The following is a 22383-nucleotide window of genomic DNA, read 5'->3' on the forward strand; positions in this document are numbered from 1 at the left end:
ACTCATCTCGACCCTACCTGGCCCTCCCCTCTCTGCAGAATTGATGACACAATCATCAAATCCCAGAAATACTCCTTTAAAGCAAGAACCTGACAAGTTCAGGGAAGGACAGTTAAAGTAATAAAGCCTTTTGACTACATCACTGTACTCAGCACTGTACATCACTGTACATCACTGTACATCACTGAGTACTCAGCGCTGGCGAGACCGCACCTTGAATACTGTGTTCAGTTCTGGGCCCTTCACCACAAGAAGGATGTTGAGGCTCTGGAGAGTGTCCAGAGAAGAGCAACGAGGCTGGTGAGGGGCTGGAGAACGTCTGACTAGGAGCGGCTGAGAGAGCTGGGGTTGTTTAGCCTGGAGAAGAGGAGGCTGAGGGGAGACCTTATTACTCTCTAGAACTACCTGAAAGGAGGTTGTGGAGAGGAGGGAGCTGGGCTCTTCTCCCAAGTGACAGGGGACAGGATAAGGGGGAATGGCCTGAAGCTCCGCCAGGGGAGGTTCAGGCTGGATATCAGAAAAAAATTCTTCACAGTAAGAGTCATTGGGTACTGGAACAGCTGCCCAGGGAGGGGGTCGAGTCGCCTTCCCTGGAGGTGTTTAAGGAACGGGTGGATGAAGTGCTTAGGGACGTGGTTTAGGGAGTGTTAGGAATGGTTGGACTCGATGATCCAATGGGTCCTTTCCAACCTGGTGATTCTGTGATCACAGAGCCTGCCACCAGCATCAAGGTCAACTGGCTTCAAAATTACCCACTTGGCTTCGACTCTGCTCTCTGCTGACAGCAGCTCTGGATGGGGAAAGGAGGAAGATGGAGGAGGAGGAAGAAACAGAGAAAAGAGGCAACAGCAAATTCCTCCTTGGTGGTGGGAGGACTGGCTCGTTCATTTTGCACACTTCTCATCAAAGTTCTCCCTGCCTGGGGCTGCGGTTACACCAAGGACCTGTAGAGCAGCACGCAGCCTTCTCCTCGTTTTATGGCCAGTGGTAAGGGCAACACGTGTGCCTTTGTCTCCAGCGTGAGCCCCTTGTTTGGGGTGGCAAACAATACAACAACAAAAGGGAACGGCTGGGGATCAGCCTCGGCCTTTTTGAAATGGGTGTAACCCTATCCAGCTCCATCCAACACTCGCCACGACATTTACACAAACCAGATGATGGGAATTAATGAACGTTGGGGTGAGGAAGGGATAGGTAAAGGAGCAGGGAGGGGGTTGGGGGGAGGAAGTATGTGGGCAGGAAAGTAATGTTCTCACTCTCCTCGCTCCCTGCCGCAGATCTGCCAGGTGCCCTTCACCTGTTGGGGAGTTTGCGGATTAAAGGAGGCAGAGAAGGGTAAAAACACATGAAGGCGCCTCATCATGAAGCTGCTCTGGACCTTTGATAGGGCCAAAGAGCTGGTGGCCACAAGTGGCATCACCACACACCCCATGGGAACAGGCTCCAGCCCAGCCAAGGAGTCTAAGTTCCTTTGATGTGGATAAAAAAATCCCATCAAAAGGCTGGGGGGAGTGGGGAGACACAGGGCATCGGCAGATGGTCCTTTGGTTCCCCGCTCCCTCCACGCAGGCAGGACAAACCAAAACAGCCCCAGCAAATCAAAGCAAGCAGTGCCTCGAGGAGGAGACAACATGCTGCTGCAGTCATGAAGCGGGTTTTGGATTTTCTTTGGGTTTTGGGGGGTAAAAGACTTAACCCACCTCTCCCAGGGTCACTGCACTCAGATCTAGGCACCACCACAGAGGTCTGACCCTCCCGGCACTGCGGGTGAGGGACACAGGGCACTTTGCCCGGCCGCAGCCACAAAGCTGAGCGGACGGGTTTGCAGCAGCAACTGAGCACCCAATCCGGACACAGCAGAGTCTGATCCACGCAGAAAACCCGGAGGGTTTGTGCCTGCAGAAAGAGCAATCGGTGTGATAGCAGAACCAGCCTCTGCTGCAGATGTGTCCCACACCAGCCAAAAGCCGCCTCCCTCCCTAAATGCCTCCCCCGCCTCACGGGTTTAAGTGGCTTAATTAGAAACACAGACTCACAATCAAGATAATGATACGTTATCCCTTGCAGGGCTGCTGTCTTGTATAACGCAGTGCCATGTACAGTGCACTGCAGCCTATAGGGGAGGAATAACTTACAGCACCAGAAACACTTGATGGGAGTCGCATCTGCACAGTGATGGGGTTGTGCTTCCACCAGAGAACACAGTACAGAGGCCAAAGAGCCACAAAGAATCCTTTGAGAATGAGGGATGACACAGCCATCCCTCCTGGGACACACCAGTCCTCGGTGATGGGCACAAAGGCATGGAGCTCGTCTTGGAGTGATCCTCCTTCCCACCCCAGACTGGATATGCTGGCAGCCTTTGGGAGCATGGCTCAAGAGGATGGGACCAGCCTGAAAGCTTGGGAGAAATGCTCATGGATGTGCACACGGATGCACCTGCAGGGTACAGCCCATTCCTTCAGGCCAAATTCCCTGCAGCCTGGGGGTCCCCAACCCAGAGAGCAGGGCAAAAATGGGCCAAGAAGAACTCCCTGTCTCTCACTGCTTTCCCAGCCTCCACCCAGATACAGCTCAGGGACTTTCCTCAGCCTGATGCACTTGTCCAGTTAATAACCCTCACTCAATCTCTCTTCCAACTCCTTGTCCAGATTCCTCGTGAACCCACGCAGACCCTCCCCGCGCACAGCCTGCCCTGGGTCCTTGCTTTGCCCGTTGCGCACCAGCTCCTGACCTTATGCCATAGCCCTTGCACCGTCCCACCAGGCCAACATTCTCTCTAGCTCCCATCCAGCTCTGGTTTTGTAGAGTACCTGTCCTCCTCCAAGACACAGAATCATGGAATAGTTTGAGTTGGAAGGGACCTCAAAGCCCATCCAATTCCAATCCCTGCCAGAGGCAGGGACACCTCCCACTGGAACACAGTGCTCCAAGCCCCATCCAACCTGGCCGGGAACAATTCCAGGGATGGGGCAGCCACCACTGCTCTGGGCAACCTGGGCCAGGGCCTCCCCACCCTCACAGGAAAATATTTCTTTCTGAGATCTTATCTAAATCTCCCCTTTTTCATCTGAAAACCCTTCCCCTTGTCCTGTCCCTGCACTACCACATCTCATTGCCAGGCTGAGGTCTCCCAGTCTACTTGGTTATTCCTCAAAGAGAAATTTCTCCAGCCCTAAGAAACAAACCCAAAACGTATCTGCTGTCATCGAGTGGACTCACGCACGGACTGAACATGGGCTGCAGACATGCGGAGCTTTCTTTGGACAAGGAAGGGCTCAATTTCCAATTACATCCTCTCCTCTTCCTCCAACAACAGCTTGAGGTGTTACAACTGCTTAGCAAGAACTTTGCCTGGCTCCAGTAAAGGAAGATGGAAGATATTCATCAGCTCCGCAAGTTCATTATATAGGCCCTCCTCTTTATGTAAACATCGAAGCCTTTTTCTGTCCCCATCATACTTAAGAGCTCTGAACTTCCACTAAATAATTATCTTCACTAGGAGAAGAGGGGCAGCACTTTGCATATCAAAGGACTGCTTTGGAGGGATTTACAATAATTTAAGATGAAGTGGTAAATATTCTATTCACTCCAGTTCATCTCCAATAATAATTATAATCCTATTAGCAAGGTCCCAAGAAAGTGATTGCATTATCATCCAGCAAGCATCTATGTGGCTGGCTTGGAGGGCGGTGATGAGGGAGGCCATAGGCAAGTAAAGAAGTAAAAGCAACAAAAGATGCAATTGCCAGCACCTCCCCTCCCCCAGAAGGATTTGGGCTCCATTGTCCCAAAGCTTCAATAGTCCTTTGAGCTGAAAATAAGAGCTTTTGAGCACAGTAAGGGGGTGGGGCTGAAATGAGCATCTTATTCCTCTCAGTCACCCCCAGTTCCCTTTCATTGCTGCGGGTCCCCTGTTCAGCTCCGGCTGACAAAGCACACGATGCTGTTCCTGGTGGGCGCGGGGGCCGGGAGCAGCGCCGTGATTAAAAGCTAATTGCTGTTTATGGGTGAGTTCTTCAGAATATCGCCCAGCATCGTCGGACTTCACTGCCCATGGCTCAAGTCATGTGAGATTACTCTAATCTGTCTCCATTTCCCCCCAAAAGGGAAAAAAAAGACTATTATTGTTAAAAAGAGGAGCAGGAGGGGGCAGTTCTGTGAAACTCATGACTTAAGCGGGGAAAAAACCCTAAACCCAGCAGGAAATATGACCGAGTTAACTGGCAGACTGGGACTAAAGACTCATTTTCGCAGGACCAACTGTCTCCACCAAGCTGTGTGTTTCACTTCTGAACCATATCATAGAATCGTAGAATGGTTTGGGTTGGAAGGGACCTCAAAGCCCACCCAGTTCCACCCCCTGCCATGGGCAGGGACACCTCCCACTGGATCAGGGGGCTCCAAGCCCCATCCAACCTGACCAGGAACACCTCCAGGGATGGGGCAGCCACGACGTCTATGGGCAACCTGGGCCAGGGCCTCCCCACCCCCAGAAGAAAACATTTCTGCCTAAGATATCATCTCCCCTCTTTCAGCTGAAAGCCATTCCCCCTCATCCTATCCCTGCACTCCCTGATCAAGAGCCTCTCCACAGCCTTTCAGCACCTGAAGGGCTACTAGCATGCCCCACATGTAATGTTAACATTACATTTACTAAGCTCCTGCCTACATGAAGATTAGGTTGATCCATTTATGGATGCATCAGAAGATGAAGATCTGCTTTCAGAGCCTCTTGCAGAGACTGCTGGTTTAACATGTAGAATCACAGAATCATTTAGGTTGGAAAAGACCTTTAAGATCGAGTTCAACCACAGACCTACCACTTGCAAGTCCACCACCAAATGATGTCCCTAAGGACCACATCTACAGCTCTTTTAAACATTGACTCCACCATTTCCCTGGGCAGCCTCTTCCAAAGATTGAAAACCCTCTCAATGAAGAATGTTTTCCTAACATCCAGTCTTGGATATCTATGTTCAGGAGGAATTTAGGTTCCTAGTCTCATGGACTTGATCCATCATACATGATATCACACGCTTTATCTTGATATACCCTGACTCAATGCTTGGCCAAGAGTGACATCACTGTTTTGGAGCTTCCCTAGATGTTGCAGAAGTCCAACACTCTCCCAAGACTATCCACATGATGTTTTCTATCTGCTCTCTTTGCAGGTTGCATTATGTATGGCTTGGAGGTCCTGATGGAAGGGGTGAGGGATGCACGATCAATGCTCCTCAGTGAGGAGCAGCTCCCATCACACTTCTTGTATCAGAAGTGTACCACCTCTCATACACTTCCTTGTACAAGACAGCTTACTTCTTGAACCCAGCTTAACTCAGGTAGCACTGATCCTGCCCTATGTGGGAAACCAGAACCAGCATCTGCTGTGCTTGGACTGGCTGAGCAGCTGCAAGCACAGAAGGAATGTCCCCATCAAAAAAAGAAAAAAAGCAAAGTAAGAGAGTCAAGGTCTGGGGTTATCCGCTGAACTGTGGAAAGAAAGAAAAGGGGAAAAACCGATCACACAGCTGCTGTAAGACTTCTGCTAGCTCAGAGTAGGCTTCAGCAAAGGAAGCCTGGATTGGAGGCTTAAAAGTAGATAAAGATATCACAGCTAGTGGGACATCCAAACCACAGCCATGGTACATGCAAGTAAGGGAAGTGTCCCCTGGCACAGAGGGCATGAAGTTAACATGGATGTCACTTATCTTCAGCCAACTCCAGTGACCCCAGTCTCAGGGGTTTGGCTTCAGCTCCAGCAGGAGAACAAGCGGCAGTTCCCACAGCTCCCACCACAAAGCCCATCGCGTGCTGGCAGCTCTCTTCCCATGCAGCAGCAGATCAGCCACATCCAAGCAGCACCAACACTCACTGCTCACACCACAGCCTCTTCCCAAGGGTCTTCTCTCTTACCCTCTCCCTGCCATCAAGGCTCAGCCACAACCATCAATGCAGCAGGAGCATCAACCAGTGCTGGCTGTGTTCAACCACCAGCAACACATCCAGCAGCCCAGCACAGAGTCCAGACCCCAAATTGCTCCCACACCCATCAATTTGCTCTCTTAATTTGTAGTAACAGCATTAATCCTCTCAAAGATGTTAAAACCCCACAGGCACTGCTACTCATCGGTCTTTTAGACACCCTTCCTCCTCATAGTTCCTGGGAAAATGCTCCCTTGCAGCAAAGGGAGCCGTCTCCACCAAGTTAAACCCCACGGTCTTGGGAGAGGCAGAAGCAGGCGCTGAGGTGTGCAGAACCAGCACTGCAGATTGCATACAGCTGCCAGCTGGTGTCCCTGAAGCACCAGGGGTTTCAAGAATGAGATGCCCAAACCAAGTAGCACCTTGACTCATCCAAAAGCCTAACTACCCACCACTGCCAAGGGAGCAGAGCATCCTCCTGGCTCCTCTGAAGGGATGCACTGCAGGGCTGGATCCTGCATGGGACACCCCCATGACCCATTACCTGTCGCACCACTGCACCCCAGGGCTCCTGCACCTATCTAGGACACTAAGAGGTATTCCTAACCCATGTAGCCCACAGAAAGTTATCCCATCAGCCTCATCCCTAGATACCTGCTCTTCAAGGCCCTTATCCAGGGACCTGTTATGCCATATGCTGGTGGTGGGGAGCCCAGCAAGCAGAAAACATCTTGGTTTGGACCCAAAGTGCACACCTTGTTCACCTAATGCACAGGGAGATGGTCACTTCATGTACCTCATAGTCATCTGTATAGCAGCGATGCACCACAATAGCATCTCTGCAGCCACACTGCAACAGGAAGAATTTTCCCAGGAAGAGCTTGATTCAAGAGAAGCAACCCCTGTCTGGGTCAATTCCAGGGTGACGGGTCCATAGGGTTGACACGGCATGTATTAAATAAATCACCTTTTTGGTTCAATAAGCATACCCTGGTGATCACTGCAGTAGCATCCCTCTACTCACCAAAATCAGCTGGACGAAGATGATCAGTCCTGACAGACCAAGCCTGCACAGGACAGGACTACAAGGAGATGAACTTCAACACCCTTTCCCCACACCGTCCCCCTCCCCTGGGGCACTGCCACGCCACCACATTTCACCTGCTCTGATTTCATTAGAAGGGGGGGGGGGGGGGAAAAACCCTCACAAACCAAAGAGCCAACTCCAAACTAAACTTTGCCCAAGCCAACACCTCCTGAACAAAACCACCTCAGCGAGATACGGGCAGGACCACGCTCCCTATTGTCACGTTCATAAATCACAGCCCTGCCGAGACGTCTTTTGTGTTCTCCCCCAACACAGAAATCAATGCCCCGATCCATGTGCCTGCACAGGCAGGTAACAAGGCACGCTGATAACGCTGCCTTTTGTTAAACGCCCCTGTGAGCAGCCAGCCAGGTGTTTGCATAAGGAGGCCTTTGCTTTTCCACCCTGACACATTCTTCCTAATCAAGCCCAGCCCTCCTGCGCCGGGCGTTACAGCCGTGGTTTGAGGAAAAAGCCTCTCAATAAGCCCTGGAGCCCCTTCTGCCCTGAGCAACACCCAGCTCGCATCCCTCGCTTCGTGTCCAATGCAGGGGGAGCATCCCCAGGGTTCAGCAGCCCTTAGGGTAAGACATTGGACTCCAGCTGTCCCAGGGGAGGTTAAGATTGGATATTAGGAAAGTTTTCCTTACTGAAAGAGTGGTGAAGCATTGGAAGAGGCTGCCCAGGGCAGCTGTGGAGTCTCCATCCCTGTAGGGGTTCAAAAAATGCATAGAAGTGGCACTTTGGGACATGGTTCAGTTGGCACAGTGGGGTCGGGCTGACGGTTGGACTGGATGAGCTTAGAGGTCTTTTCCAACCTCAATGACTCTATTGCAAAGCAGGGCTTAAACCACTGTGCTGGGTGAAGAACCCCAAAACGGAATGGTGCTGGGGCAGCAGCCACATGACAGCTCTTCCTGCTCTCCTCCCTCACCATGGGGATAGCAAAGCAGAGAGGAGAACGGGGAAACAGTGCAATTCACGCAGCACAGCCCTTGGAGCATCTTCTATGTGATGGCTCAGCCAGAGTCAGAGCCCGCTTACCCTCCACAGCAGGTGGGTAGGGAGCTCACGTGGTTGCAGAGCTAGGGCAGGCTTCAAACAAACCTTGAGGCAGGTATACATCTACAGGTTCTCAAGAAAGCCAGGTAGGATCTGAAGGAATTCACCTTTGGCAACTAAAAAGGATCATATGGGCATTCAGCATCACCCAAACAGCAGAGGCCTTCAAACCAACAGCTTAGAGAGTAGCCAGCTTCCACTTTCACTATGGAAAATAGGAGGTTACAACCTTTTTCTGCCCCTTCTGGTCATGCATGCACGTGCCTAATACAGGTCATGCGATCATAGAATCGCAGAAGTTGGAAAATACTTTGAAGACCATTGAAACCAATTGTGATGCCAGCGAGCTGCTGCCAAACCCCACCTGTGTGACTCCACCTCTTCTGCAACACCCAGTCCAGCCACGTCATGTGGCACTGGGGTTTCCTCCTTGACTGTCATACAGGCATGGCTCCATGACCAGAGGACAAACCACCTTTCAGTTGGCCAGCAATGGCAGTGAAGAACAAACTGATCAGAGGAAGACCAGCTTTGTGGTAAGGTGTCCAACCAAGCAAGCTCATCCTGTACTCACCAGGCTGGCTGCTCCTTACCCCGAGCATCCCATCAAGTGGGTCAAGAATGTTAAATTGGTTTAGACTTTATTCCAGGCTGAGTCATCCAATTCATTTCCAAAGGTCTCCTGCATCCTCCTCAGCAAGGGAGAGGTGGCACCGACCACAGCTTCAGCCGGTGGCAATCTGGACACTGGCCTGGTCAGTGTGCTGCTGTTGGGATGAGCTATATTTGCCACCTGCTGAAACAAAAGGCCTGGCAAATTAATACACCAGTGATCCTGTCAGCACTGATCCCTAAATGCATTTTAACACAAATGGGATTGTTACTTCAACTCATTTGTTAATGGATTTGTGATTTATAGTCATAAAGGAGAAGCACTAGACATTAAGATCACTCCATGGTAAACAGACCAAGGTAGCGAGTGAGACGCATTTGTCCCAAACGGGATTTTTTTTTTCCCCCAATATCTCCAGGCAGGATAGCATGACCCTTCCCAGTCTCTCCCTGGCTTTTTTACCCCTCCCAAACAAACATCAAAGAGATAAAATAAAATTAAGTTCCAGGACAAAAAAGTAGTATGCCCACTGAGGCAATGGAGCTACGGGTTTGTGGTGCCAACACGTCCCAAGGTGGGTTCCCACCAACACTGCAGGACTCAGGGCAGAGCAAGAGGAACCAAACCAGCTGTGGGAAGGAATGAAATTCCCAGCGAAGGAGGGAGACAAGCACCAATTAGGGAAACATGAAGAAGCAGGTCTGTCTGCAGACTCCCCTCCTGCCCCAGTCACTCCATGGGATTGTGACGTGTTCATAAACAGTCAACAAAACACAGTCAAGAGTTCTTTAAAGAGCAGGCTCAGCTGGTGGAGATGCTCTGCTGCAAGTACAACAGATGCAAAGCACTGCTTCTAATTAAAAAGGTATTCATGTAATTAGAGACTTCGCATTGCCATACCAAAGTCGATCTAGTTCAGCACACTCACTCAGGCTGTATTTAAGAGGGCGCTCCATGTTTGCTTTCCACTTCTGACCACTTGGGCTGTCTGTCTTCATAACTCTGCCCACTCCCTCACACCCTCCAGGCTGCCAGAGCAGGTCCGCAGCTACGGTGGCAACCAGAAAGGACCTCATGAAGCAAAATCCCATGTGCCATAAGTCAGCAATGACCTTCAGCATCCCACCCCGATTCCATCAAGAGCTGATTTCCTCCCAGAGCCAGCAACAGGGCTGAATTATCCTGCAGTCCTTGAAGCCCTTCTATATAAAGAGCACAGTGGGCCGGTCTGTGGGGGCCTTGGAGCACAACCCAAGTGAAATGACTTTTCCCTGAACACTGAAGACTCTGAATGAGAGCTATTGTTATTCAGATGAAACCAAGTGTCAGATTAACAAATCAATGGGCATAAGAGATATAAAATGGGTTAGCATTGAAGCCTTTCAAATACCCAAACATATGGATGAACCAAATGTGAATTGTAATTGACTCACCCGTACCTTTGATCTCTACACCCTTGGGTTCCCAAAGAGACAGCCCGGCCCCCTCTGATCCGGACTGAACTGATTCAGGACTCCTTTGTGAGCCCTCACAAAGCCTTTTCTCTCTGCCTTCATCTCCTGGATGCAGGGACAGCCTGGCACTTGGAAATTGAGACAAGGCAGCTCTGCCCTGGAGAGCCAGGGAGCTGCAGATGGACGACCCCGGTTGCCCAAACACAGCTTCTCACAGAGCCCTGCAGCACCTCGTCCAACCAGCTCTGGTTCCTAGTGGTGGCCCTAGGTCAACTGGAGCAGGCAAGGAGATGTCCTGAAGCAAGCATGGGCAGTGCTGATGTTCACATTTCCCACTGTTCCCAGCCAGCCAAGCGGTCTGTTCAGTTTGCCAAGGATTTTGCTGTGCAAAGCCAATGATCAGACTTTGGTGATGGGTTCATGGCATGCACGTGCCCCAGCTGCAAACCTCAGACTGATCCGGGTGTGCTGAAAGCTGCTCTGCTCCTCTCCAGCTGCCTGGATCCAACAGCCCAGATCACCTCTGCTTAAGTGATGTGATTCTTAATTTTTCTGGGGCAATTCTGCAGCTGCATAAAAGGAACCTGGAATTTAAACTAAACCTTATCCCTAATTTGTTACACTTCTAGGGTTTTCAATGAATTTTGACCAGATTTGGATAGTTAAAAAAAAAATAATAAAATAAAGTAAATAAATAAGCATCAGTTGTGATACCTCTCAGCTCTACAGAAGACATGAGGCATCTGCTTGGCTCAAGCCTCATTACAAACATTAAGGTCCTGTAGCTCTTCCAGGAAGTCCAGCCCAGCTTATTCTTCCACATCCACACTGCAAACCCCACACAAAAGCGCTGTCTGTGGAGGTTTTAACTCCATGCTGCAGTGGGGTTAAAGTCGGGCAGCTCAGCTATTGCAACACTGAGCCTTGAAGCAACAGGAGTCCAGAAGCACCGGTTGCTGAAGGCAAACCCCAGTAATGATTCCCAGGGCTGGGCTATTCCCAGCATCCAGCACCGACAGAGAGAAGTGATCCCCACCAGGAGGGCAGAGATGCACATGCCCCTTCCTCCAGCACAAAGACTGGCTTTGATGGGTGAACTGGGTGAGCTGGGGAGCCCCTGGAGCAGGCGTTGCTTTGCCCCCCTCCTTTCGGGACTCTAATCCAGCTGTGCAACTGCTTAACCCGACGGGTGCAGCTGGGACGGCCGAGCGTGCGGCAACCGCAGGGCTCACCTGCAGAGGAACTGCGGAAGGAGAAGACTGTGGAGAGGAAGGCAGGCAAGAGGAAACTCCCGGGCTCTTAATCTGCTTTAGGACCACATGAGCTTGTTGTTTATATATAGCTTAATTAATTATTATACTGCATTTAGCAGTGTGACCTTCAAATCGTCTCTGTTGGGAGCAGGCAGCAGCGGTGCAGCCGGGGCAGGCGGCCAAGGCACCGGTGCACACCGAGACACTGGGACAGTGTCCGTGTGCTGGGCAGGCTGCTCATCCCGTGTGTCCGGCTGCCCAGGCAGCACCAGCCTCTCATTAAGAGCCTTCGAGGCAGACAGCAGCTCCCGGCCCCTCTCGGCTTGCAGCAAACCCAGGCTGAAACCCTAACCGGCTATTCCACTTCTGCTTTGGCAAGGCTGATATCTTCTCCCAAGGCTTCATTCAGGGCTCGACAACCCCCTATTAGCTATTCCCTCCGCTTTTCCAAACAGGCAGACAGCCCAAGGCTCATTAGCTACCAGGCCAGATTGAGAGGGAAATTAAAAAGGAGGAAAAAAAGGAAAAAAAAAAAGCTATGAGTTTGGTGTTAACTCGCAACAAGTTCATTGCACGGCATTGGGTAAGAGGGAGGAGACTGACTTCGCTGAGCCCTTCCTTGAGAAGGGACCATGCTCAGGCTGTCCGGCAGCTTGCTGTGCTCAGTCTGGCCACGGCGAAGACAGGGCTGATGCTTGGGGCCATTTAGACACTCACAAAGCCCCACACTCCCGCACAAGACCTTCTGGATCCCATCTCAATCCACTTGTGGAAGATGGGGACAGCCCCGGTGCTCCAGAACCAGCTCTGATCCAGCACAATTCATCAACCGCGGCACCAGGTGCAGGCGGTTTGGAGCAGAGAAGTACAGCATCTCAGTGTTGGGCACCACCTTCACCCCAGCAGATCCACAGGGCAGAGCAGAGCCATGGGGTGCCTCTGCAATGCCCTTTTAACAACCGCTTTCGCAGCCCAACAGATAAACCAGCTGGGACACACCTCCTGTTCGCTCTGGCACCTCCTGCTTCCACTCCACGACTAATACACCTTCTAAAAACACAAACCGGAGGCATGCCAACACTGTGGGCCTTGCCAGTTGCTAAACAAATATTTCATAGCTCAATGAAGCAGCAAAGCCCTTTATTAATACAAACCAGCAGGGTTTCATCCTCCCTCTAGTGACGGGAAGGTCTCTGCACCGAAGGCAGCATCTCCCTGGCCCAGCACCCACCGCAGCATCGCCCCAGTCCTCTCCAAGTAAAAAATATGAAGACAATTTAACCTCAGCATAATGCCAGCACATTCTGCTTTTCCCACATTTAATCGTGTTCACCAACTCAGCAGTTTTCCAAGGATTTCCTACACCTCGCGTGTGCTCGCCTGAACTTTGTAGACTTTCAGGTTTGAAGACGAGTTTGCATTTGATACTTGAGACAGGCTGAAAGCTCAGGGCTCTGATAAAAAGCTTGTCTATCTGTTTTATGGAAGATAAACACTGTAATGGATTTTGGCTTCTGGGGAAATATTTTCTGCACCCACAGCCACACGGACACACAGTGAGGGCCTGATCCTGGAGCTCCCCTGGGCAGGGTTTCAGACTGCATTGACATGATGAAGTCTGGCGACACGTCCCCGTCCTGCCCACCAGCATGCTGCTGAAGACTTGACTCCTCATCAGAGCCAACTTCCCACATGAAAAGTACTTTTCTGTTTAGAGGGAATCGGTGTTTTCACTCCAGCCACGCTCAGCACTGCTGGACAGTGGTTGTGGCAAAGGCTCTGGCCTCGCATTCACATTCAGCAAGGGATGTCTAAAATATATACACCCATCTATAATATTATTGGCATATAAAATAAAAGCCCATCCACAATTCTCCCCTTTTTCTCAAAGGGTTTCCTGCTGCACTGCCAGGAACCAGAGGGGAGAGGCTGCACGATCCAAGGCAGAGGTTACCACTGCTCCCTTCTGTTATGAACCAGAGGTCCCCAGCAGTACCGGCCGAGTGGACCAGAGAGGTTACAGCCCTGCTCTTCCAGATTTTAGTACCATGAGTCTTACAGGGCAGCAAGGGGCTGTCCCTGTGAGGGAGAACATCTCCCTCCAGCAAGAGTTAGCAGAGTGGAGCCCCTTGGACGCTGCTGTACGAAGCCACGCTGAGCGCAGGGAGTACCCACACGTGGCCCTGCATCCAAGCCCGGCTGCAAGTTAAATTCTGGGGCAGATCCTCCGTTGCCACTAAGTGCCAGAACTTCCTTGAAGCCAGTGCTAAGTCACAGCATTCCAAAGCAGAGACATTCTTTCTGCCTCCCTTTTCTGTAGGGAGAGGAGAAAACAAAATGAACTTGGAAGCAAGCGATTTCCAGGGAATTCTGAGGGGGTTAGAAGAGATATAAAGCATTTAGCAGAACACAGCATCGTTTTTCTTTTAAAAAGTGGGGTGTTTCTGCCCACAGCAGGGGGGTTGGAACGAGATCATCTTCTTTAAGATCCCTTCCGACTCAAACCATTCCCCGATTCGAAGTTCTCCTCTTCCCTGCTATCCCCATGTGACAGGACTCTGCCATGCTCACTTCTTTCAGCAGAAGAAATTTAAAGTGAATTATTTATTTATTTTAATTAGCATAAGGTCTTCTACCAGCAGCACTTCTACACCTATTTTTCCTCTCACATTCCCACCATCACCATCAAAACCCTCAGCCACCCCAGTTTCTGAGCCTCTCCGACGCCCAAGATAGGAGCACACAGAGGCAGGAGCAGGGTCTCGCAGGTCAGCAGCTGAGGCAGACAGCTCACCACACCCCTTCCTCACCCCTTCCCAGTATGAGGATGCCACAAGCAAAATCACCATCACCAAGTCCATTTTTCTCCTCTGTCTCCAGAGCTATCACAAAGGGGAAAACCACCATGGGGAACGCTTGAAGCCAATGCAGCACCAAGAGAGGTTATCTCCTTCCCATCACTTTTATGAATGCACTAAGGTCTACTGCACATCCCACCTGAGCATCCCCACCATCCTCAGGCAGAAAGATGCTCAGGATAGAGGGACTTCAGATTCCTCTCCCAAACCACGACACAATGTGATGCCCTTCCAGACTTGTCTGTGGCCACCCCGCAACCTCCTCCAGTCCAGTAGCAACTCCCTAATGGCAAAGCTACATCACCAGTAAACCCCTGCCCTGGCCTAACCCACCTTCTCTGAGCCTGCAGATACGTTTCATCATGGGAGCCCTTGTTTCCATTAAGAAAGCCAAGATAAGGTCCATTTATTCTACTGCATTCCAGCTGCCGCTGATGACAGCCACTGGGCTGAGCTCCTTTAAAAAGCACATGGCATTTCTCTCAAGCTAATTAAGAAACATACAGCAAGCTGCTGAAAGACCTGGAATTGCAACGGCATGGGCAAGCCCCAGTACAGTCATCGGCAGCAAGTCAGGACCCAGCACAGCACTTAGTCATTTCACAAACCAAGGAAGCAGCCTCTCCTCCAGCCCCTCCTCGTGCACCACATGGTGACAACAGGTAGCAGCGATAGCCCCTGACCCCCTAATTACAGCGCTGAAATAACGTGCCCTGCTATTTGTTGTTCTTTGAGCCCATATGTTAACCATCCCGCAGGGCCCTGGCTGATTCATTACCCCCTGAACCATTGATCACCCATGGTCACACCACCAGAAGACATGAACGCTCATGTTGAATGATCACTAAATGAGGCTTCTTCCTACTCCAGATGGATTAATAGTGTCGAATCCAGGCTCAGGGCAGTTTAGCAAGCAAGGCCTGAGGGTAAGAAAAGCCCAGGACCAGGCCAGGTTGGAAACGGAGCTCAAAAGAACAACAATTTGGGTAGAGTATTTTATAGCCACCACATCTGGGGCTTGCTGGATGGTTCTAAAAACAAAGCCTTCTCTGGAAGCCCCTTGAGGTATCCAAAGCTTGGTGTGTGTTACAGACATTTGCCATGGCCCACTTGAAAAGAAAAGAATAAATCCCATACCCAGAGCTGAGCCCATGGGTTTTCATTCCCATCATTTTCATGCCAAGAAGGAGCGCAATGCTCCCCGGCATGCCACGCAGGGCTGCGCTAACGCGATTAGCCAGGCAGATCCACCATCCACATCAGTCACCCCCAAAGCATGGTCAACTTTGAAAAGTTCAGCAGCTCAACAGGTGAGGCCGTGAAACCCGATCGGGGCAGACAATGTCGTCTCCCCAGCGTCGTGCTGGGAAGAACTTGTCACGTGCGTCATATCGGGCAACATGCTTGAAACGGAGCAGCGTACTGAAACCCCAGCAACACGAATAATCTTTGCCATCTGTTTGAACAACTCAACCCTCCTCAGATCTAAAGGAATGAACCCATGCAAACACAAGGGCCTTGCTGACTGATTACAGCAGCCCAGCCCTTCTTTTTGTAGCCATTTTCTTCCCAACTTCGCACAGCAGCAAAGGCAACATCACAGGGAGCAGCTGCAAGGGCTGAGGGGGCACCAAACCCCATGTGCACGTCGAGAGGACCATTAGAAGTTCCCGCTCACTTAAGTGCAAGGTCAACAGATGACTGAGATTTTTTTTTCATGAGGTTTCATGAGAAAGTTGCTGGGGAAAGCCACCCCAGAGAACACAACCGTCCGCTAGGATACGCTCATTCCAACCAAACGCAGCTCACGGGAACGTGCTGGAGGGCTTGGTCTTTGCTCAGATACGGTCATTTTCACACAAGGTTCAGTTGGGAGAATCGAGACCATTCCCAGACTTCCTGAAGCCAAACAACATTGCAACACTGGGCGGAAACAACGCGTTGAGTTTTGCAAGCGCCCAGTTGTGTCCACACCAACCCCTCCATGCTGCTACATCCATGCCCAGCACAAAGCGCACCGGCAATTAAGCCACAGGCATTAAATCCTCGTTACCACTGTAAAGTTGGGATTTAGAGGGAACAGCCAAACTCAGGGGCAAAATCCTGCCTTGCTCAAGACCTTGGCTCAGCGGGGCCTTCACCCTTGAACTTTAACCACCGCCTGATCCTTCCCCTGCTCCCAGCCTGGCCCATTGCAAGCATCAGCGCTGTGCTGCTTGCACCCCCGTGCGCTGCTTGGGGCAAAAATGAGGCTTCTGGGGAAAAATGAATAAATATCAAAAAACGAGGAGGTTCTTCTCAATACAAGAATTACCGTGAAGCAGCACATTGAGCACTGAGGTCTCCAGCGCTTATTTAGGCAACTGGGGAGTCAAATGCACGTTTGACACTGTTTATCGCACACCACCAGAAGACTGGGCCCGATCCTGCTGACCCAAACCACCCATGGTCATAGGAGAAAGAATTAAGGCAGCTCGGCAACAGTGGGAAGACGAAGCCCCAGCGTTTTAAGGATTTCCTTTCCCTCAAAAAAAAAAAAAAAGAGAAAAAGAAAGAAAGGTCCCCCTCTGCACTGGTGGAAGAGCTCAGGCTGGCATCGCTTCCGAGATCACAGCCAGCATAGCCACGGCACGGGGCTTCCTAGCAGAGGGCTACAGACTCGAAATATAAATCAGAGTTGTTCCGTGGGGCTGGGATTGCTCAGCCCACAGCAGGAGAGATCGGATACTACACAAAAAAAGACAAAAAAAACCCAAAATACCTAACACTAACAACACAAAGTTGTTGGTTTTTTTTTTTTTTACATTAAATTAAAGGACAAAAGGCTTTCAAGTCCCCGGTATATTTGAAAATGCATAATTGCTGCAAGAAATTAAAAATAATAATCTCAACAACTGATTTTCTAGGCTTGTCAGAAACACTTCCCCCCTAGAAACCATAAAGTAAACCCAGAAGAAAGCAACAGCTTCCCAGCGGGCAGGCTGCTCGCCCGAGCAGACGGACACACGGACACAGAGCGGAGCCGAGCTCCTCGCTGCCGCTGTGAAGAGGAAACTTCTTTATTATCCAAAAATTCCAGGTGCTACTTCAAATTAGTTTGCAGTAATGGTTGGATCCCATTTCACCTCTGTCACGGTATGTATTTGCACTCGAAGCAGTTAACATGCTGTACTCATTACTGGGGGGGAAAGCCCCGCACTGGACGTACAGAAGTTATTTCCATTAGATTTCCAGTTATCTCGCTATTGAAAAAAAACAATTTATTTCTCCCTCTTTTCTCTCTGCATTTTAGGAACAGCGGTCAGCACCACTTCACGCTGGTTTGCCTTCCACACAAAGGAATAAGAAAACCAAAACTACCAGATTTTATTCCCCTTGACAGAAAACAGAACAAGAAAACAAAGTTCGTATTCCCTCCTCCGAAAGTTATTTTCAATATATGAAAACTTCAGACAGAGATGAGTAGTTAATATAAATATGGTTTATTGCAAATACCTCCAAATATAAACCTTCGTTGAGCTAAAAAAGCATATTTGTGATGCCTTCCGTCTTGGAAACCTGAAAGTAATACTATCACGCAGCCCTTCACTACAGGGCAGGAATAATTTTAACCCCCCACTCCTAACAGTTTGGAGCAAATCTAGCCCAAAGCCTACAAAATAAATTCTACTTTCAATAAGACAGGGGTCAAAAATTGACTATCTTTTCAAAGCCAGGCAATTGGATTTAAACTGCGAGGACAGGGTGCTGCGGACACAGGGAACCCCTCCAGCTCCCAATTTCAGCCTCTGCAAAAGCATTGGAGAAATCGAGACGAGGCTTGCCCGGCTCCCTGCACGGCGGCTGGCAAGGCAGAGATTTTACAGCATTTTTAATCTGATTTTATTGGGCCATTAACAAGAAAGCACAAACTCATCTCCCTGTTGACATTAAGATAATAAATAAAAGCATCGTTAGGGCTCGGGAAATAAGCAGGGTCTGTGGGAGAGCCGAGAAGTCAGGATTCACTGAATACAGTGGGAGTTTCAAGCTATATAATATCCAATTTCTAACGCTGACATTTATAGGAACAAACTTCTGCATCCAATTCAGATTGAATCTAGAAATAATGCACAATTACCAAACAATTTGTCTGGATTTGAGCAAACTCATCTTTCCCCCATTTAGTTTGCATTATTTAGTGTCCCCCGTCAGTGCCAAATCGATTGGGGTCCCAACCCCACAAACAAACCCGCTCTATTCCTTGGGGCGAATCAAACCCCAGCGATTTCGACACCTCTGCACCTCTCGCTGCTCGGGAGCATCAGACTCGCTGTGTTTCAGTTAAAACATCCCTTCGGCACAGGGTTTAGCGTAGCGGTGGGTTTGCAGGGATAGGGCCCACGCTGCTTCAAATTAAGCAGCCGAGAAGGTGGAACTTTTAAGAAGTTGCATCCAACTTTGATGCCAGCTTCTCCAAATTTAACAATAACACGTACCCTTTAAATATTGACTTTCGCCCCCGGCATCTGGGATAACAGATTAATGCAATCATAAGCATTATTCTCTCCTTCTCCCCTTCCACCTCACACTTGTAAAAGATTAATCAACCATTTTATGGTCTAATTTAGGTGCCTAATTAAAAACAGAGTTCAACACGTACAACACCATTTTGCTAATAAATCCTGACAGGTCTTTTGCTCTGTTATACGCAACTGCTGCTTTCAAAAGGCAAGATTAGTCGGGTTTTTTGGGTTTTTTTTAAACCAACTGGATTTATAAAGATTCCACCTCTGTCTCTCCGGGACGACAAACTGCGTCCTCCACCAAAACTTGAGAACTTCACAAAACGAAAGTGGTTTCAAATCTGCCTCCCCCACCGCCAGATCCCATCCTGCCTTCCCCTCTCCCACTGCCCAGGGATGGCAAGGTTAAAAAAGAGGCAGAACCCCCCGAGAACCCGCGGGGTGGGAGCTCCAGGGCTGCAAAGAGGTTGGAATTCAGAACTTCTCCGCTCCCACCTCGCTTCCAAGTTCCCTTCTCCGCTACTCTAGTCTGTAAGCGCTCGCCGGAGCCACGTTCCAAGTGTTCCCGAGAAAGAATCCCCAGGCAGGAGGGGCTCAGTCCACCGGACCCTCACCCACCGACCAGGAACCGCTGCTTCGGGACGCGATCCCGTTCTTTGCCCTCTCCCACCGAGTTCCACCCGGTTCCCAAGCGCGCCTTTCCCCCCCGCGCACCTCGCCGCGAGCCCGAGCGCTCCGGCGGCTCCGAAACCGATAACGGCGGCAGGAGAAAGTTAACGGGGCTGGAGCGCACGGCGGGACCGAGAGGGACCGCTCCGGAGAGCGGAGCTGCTGCTGCTGCCGGGCACGGAGCCCCCCGGCCCCGCAGAGCCCGGAGCCCCCAGCCCGGAGCCCCGCGGCCCCGCAGAGCCCGGAGCCCCCGGTCCCTCCCGAACCGACGGCAGCCGCGGACTCGCCAGCCCTCGCCCCCTCGCTCCCCTCCGCAAACCCACGCTCTCCGGCAGCCCCCCCAGAACCGAGAGCGCTAAAAACTATCCATTTAATACGTAATCCTTTAATAAAGATGAAAGGCAGCCCGCAGCGGGGAGAGCGAGCGCCGCAGAGCCGGGAGCGGCGGGGTTAGCGGAGAGACCCTCTCCGCCCCAAGCGCTCCCGGCCCCGCTCCGCACCGCGCTGCGACCCCGCATCGCTCCTCACCGCACAGCTTCCCACCCCGCTTCCCGCAGCGCACAGCCCCGCTCGGCTCCGCATCGCTCCGAGCACCGCTCCGCACCGCACTGCAACTCCGCACCGCTCCGCTCCGCTCCCAGCCCCGCACCGCTGCCCGCCGGGGTGGAACCCCGCATCGCTCCCGGCTCCACTCGGCTCCTCGCTCCGCTCCCAGTCCCGCACAGCCCCGCACGGCTCCGCATCGCTCCCCGCTCCGCGCCGCATCCCGCCGGGGTGGAACTCCGCATCGCTCCCCGCTCCGCTCCCCGCACGGCTCCACGTCCTTCCGCGCTGCGCACCGTTCGCCTCCCCGCTCCGCCCGGCTCCCCCGCAGCCCCAGCCCGCCCCGTACCTGTACCAGGCGAGTCCCCGCTCGTAGTTGCGGTCGAAGAAGTGGGGCTCGGCGCCCACGGCGCGCACGTCGGGGTGCACCCGCAGGAACTCCAGCAGCGCCCGCGTGCCGCCCTTCTTGACGCCGATTATGATGGCCTGCGGCAGCCGCTTCGTGCCGGCGCCGCTGGCGAAGCTGGAGATGGGGCTCCGCGGCTCCTCCGGGGCGCCGGGCTCCCGCGGGGGCGGCGGGGCGGGCGAGCCGCGGGCGGGCAGCCCGGCGCAGGAGCCGGCGCACGAGTAGAACATGTAGAGCCAGAGGAAAAGCATGATGAGCAGCAGCAGCAGCCTCCGCCTCAGCGGCGGCAGAGACACGGGGACATCGAGGCAGCGGTTCAGGCGCTGCCCCATGTGCCCGCGGGCGCGCCGGGATGCATGGCTGGAGCCCCGCGCCGCACGGGCTCCGCGCCGCCCGCCGCTCTCCCGCCGCCCGCAGCGCAGGCGAAGGCAGCGCCGCGGGGACGGCGACGGGCGGCGCCCACAGCCAATCAGCGCCCAGCGCCGCTGCATAATGAGCCGGGCGGAGCGGCCAATCGGAACGGCGGCCTGGAGCAGGGGGCGCGGCGAGGGGGGAATGGCGAGCTCTCATTGGCTGCCGTGGCGCTCCGGGCCACGCCCCTCACCGGGAGGGGAGAAGGGGCGTGGTTGGGGCAGAGAGCGAGATTTCATTGGCTGGCGCGGGGCCTCGGCCACGCCCCTCAGCTGGCGGGCAGAGTGGGCGTGGCCATAGGGCAGAGGGCGCGATCTCATTGGCTGGCGCGGCGCCCCGAGCCCCGCCCGCGCCCCGACCTCGCAGACCCGCTGCGTCCCTCCCGGCCCAGCCCGGCACCCCTGGTACCCAGCGCTCATCCCGCTGCATCCTCGCCCCGCTCAGGAGCGGCGGGAAGCCCTCTGAGATGCTCCTCCTCCCCTGCGGCTCCTCCGTGGCTGCATCCCATGGGTGATGCGATCCCTGGAGGAGACCGGGAAAGCACTTGGGATGAAAGGTGCTGCCCAGAGGCTGAGGATGCGTTTGTCAGCTTGTCCTCCGCCCAGCACATCTAACGTGACATGGAATCTTATCGAGGTCCAGTTCGTTATATTAAACATCCCTCGGTCCTGTGTGAGCTCTGCATGACCACAGCCAATCTCCACATGCTGCAAAACCACAAGGAAAGGGTGGGGAGGCCCTGGCCCAGGTTGCCCAGAGAAGCTGTGGCTGCCCCATCCCTGGAGGTGTTCCAGGCCAGGTTGGATGGGGCTCATAGCCCCTGATCCAGTGGGAGGTGTCCCTGCCCATGGCATGGGTGGAACTGGGTGGGCTTTGAGGTCCCTTCCAACCCAAATGATTCCATGATCCTATGACTGGCGAGGATTTCATTTTACAGACCAGGGCTGGGCTCTCAGACACCTTGGCTAACGCTTGCTGGTGGGGATGTCTCTCCCCACTCTGGATGAGCCGGGCCCCAGGTTCACACAGGAGCACCCTGGCTCCTGCAGCCTCAGGCTAAGGTGCCCCATCCATTGCCCATCCCCAGCATTAATCAGACCCAGATTTATCCCTCAACAAGATTTAATGACAAAACTGTAAGTTTAATTACTAGACTAGAGACGAGGATTCGGAGTTCTGTCTGCTGTGCTGACACCAAAGGGAGCCACAAGGAAAGATAATGCAGTTCTGGATTATACTTGTCAATCTACATTTCTCTCAGTCCTTTTAGTGTCTCAGACGGATTAGGATGATGGCAGCCCAACCTTCCCACCCACCAGGCATATCCCGGGGAGCGTACAGCTGCACACCCAGGTGCGATGGCTGCGTCCCTGCTCTGGGGGCTGCAGCAGAGAGGGAAGTGAGAAAGCCCACGTATTCCTGCCTGTCCCGATCCAGGCTGGGATTTCCTTCTCCCTCTTGCCCTTGAGTCTGCAGGGAATGGGATCATGGGCACTGGGACATCACAGTGTTGGGCACATCTCAGTCATCTCCTCCTCCCCAAAGTATCTGGATTTACCTATTCTTTTGACACACCCGGGCTGTTTGATCAGCACTG

General features: G+C 52.4%; 1 protein-coding gene across 1 annotated transcript in view; it reads right to left on the reverse strand.

Moving 5' to 3' along the window:
- The window catches only part of LOC104054809 (heparan sulfate glucosamine 3-O-sulfotransferase 3B1), a 32570-nt gene extending 11726 nt beyond the window's left edge, over positions 1–20844 (reverse strand). The window contains exon 1 of the mRNA XM_054083481.1: positions 20319–20844. Coding sequence (XP_053939456.1) covers positions 20319–20707 — 389 coding nt within the window. The 5' untranslated portion in view covers positions 20708–20844. The remainder of the gene's footprint in view (positions 1–20318) is intronic.
- Positions 20845–22383: the final 1539 nt, after the last annotated feature.

This window comes from Cuculus canorus, chromosome 18, assembly GCF_017976375.1.
Source record: "Cuculus canorus isolate bCucCan1 chromosome 18, bCucCan1.pri, whole genome shotgun sequence".
Lineage (NCBI taxonomy): Eukaryota > Metazoa > Chordata > Aves > Cuculiformes > Cuculidae > Cuculus > Cuculus canorus.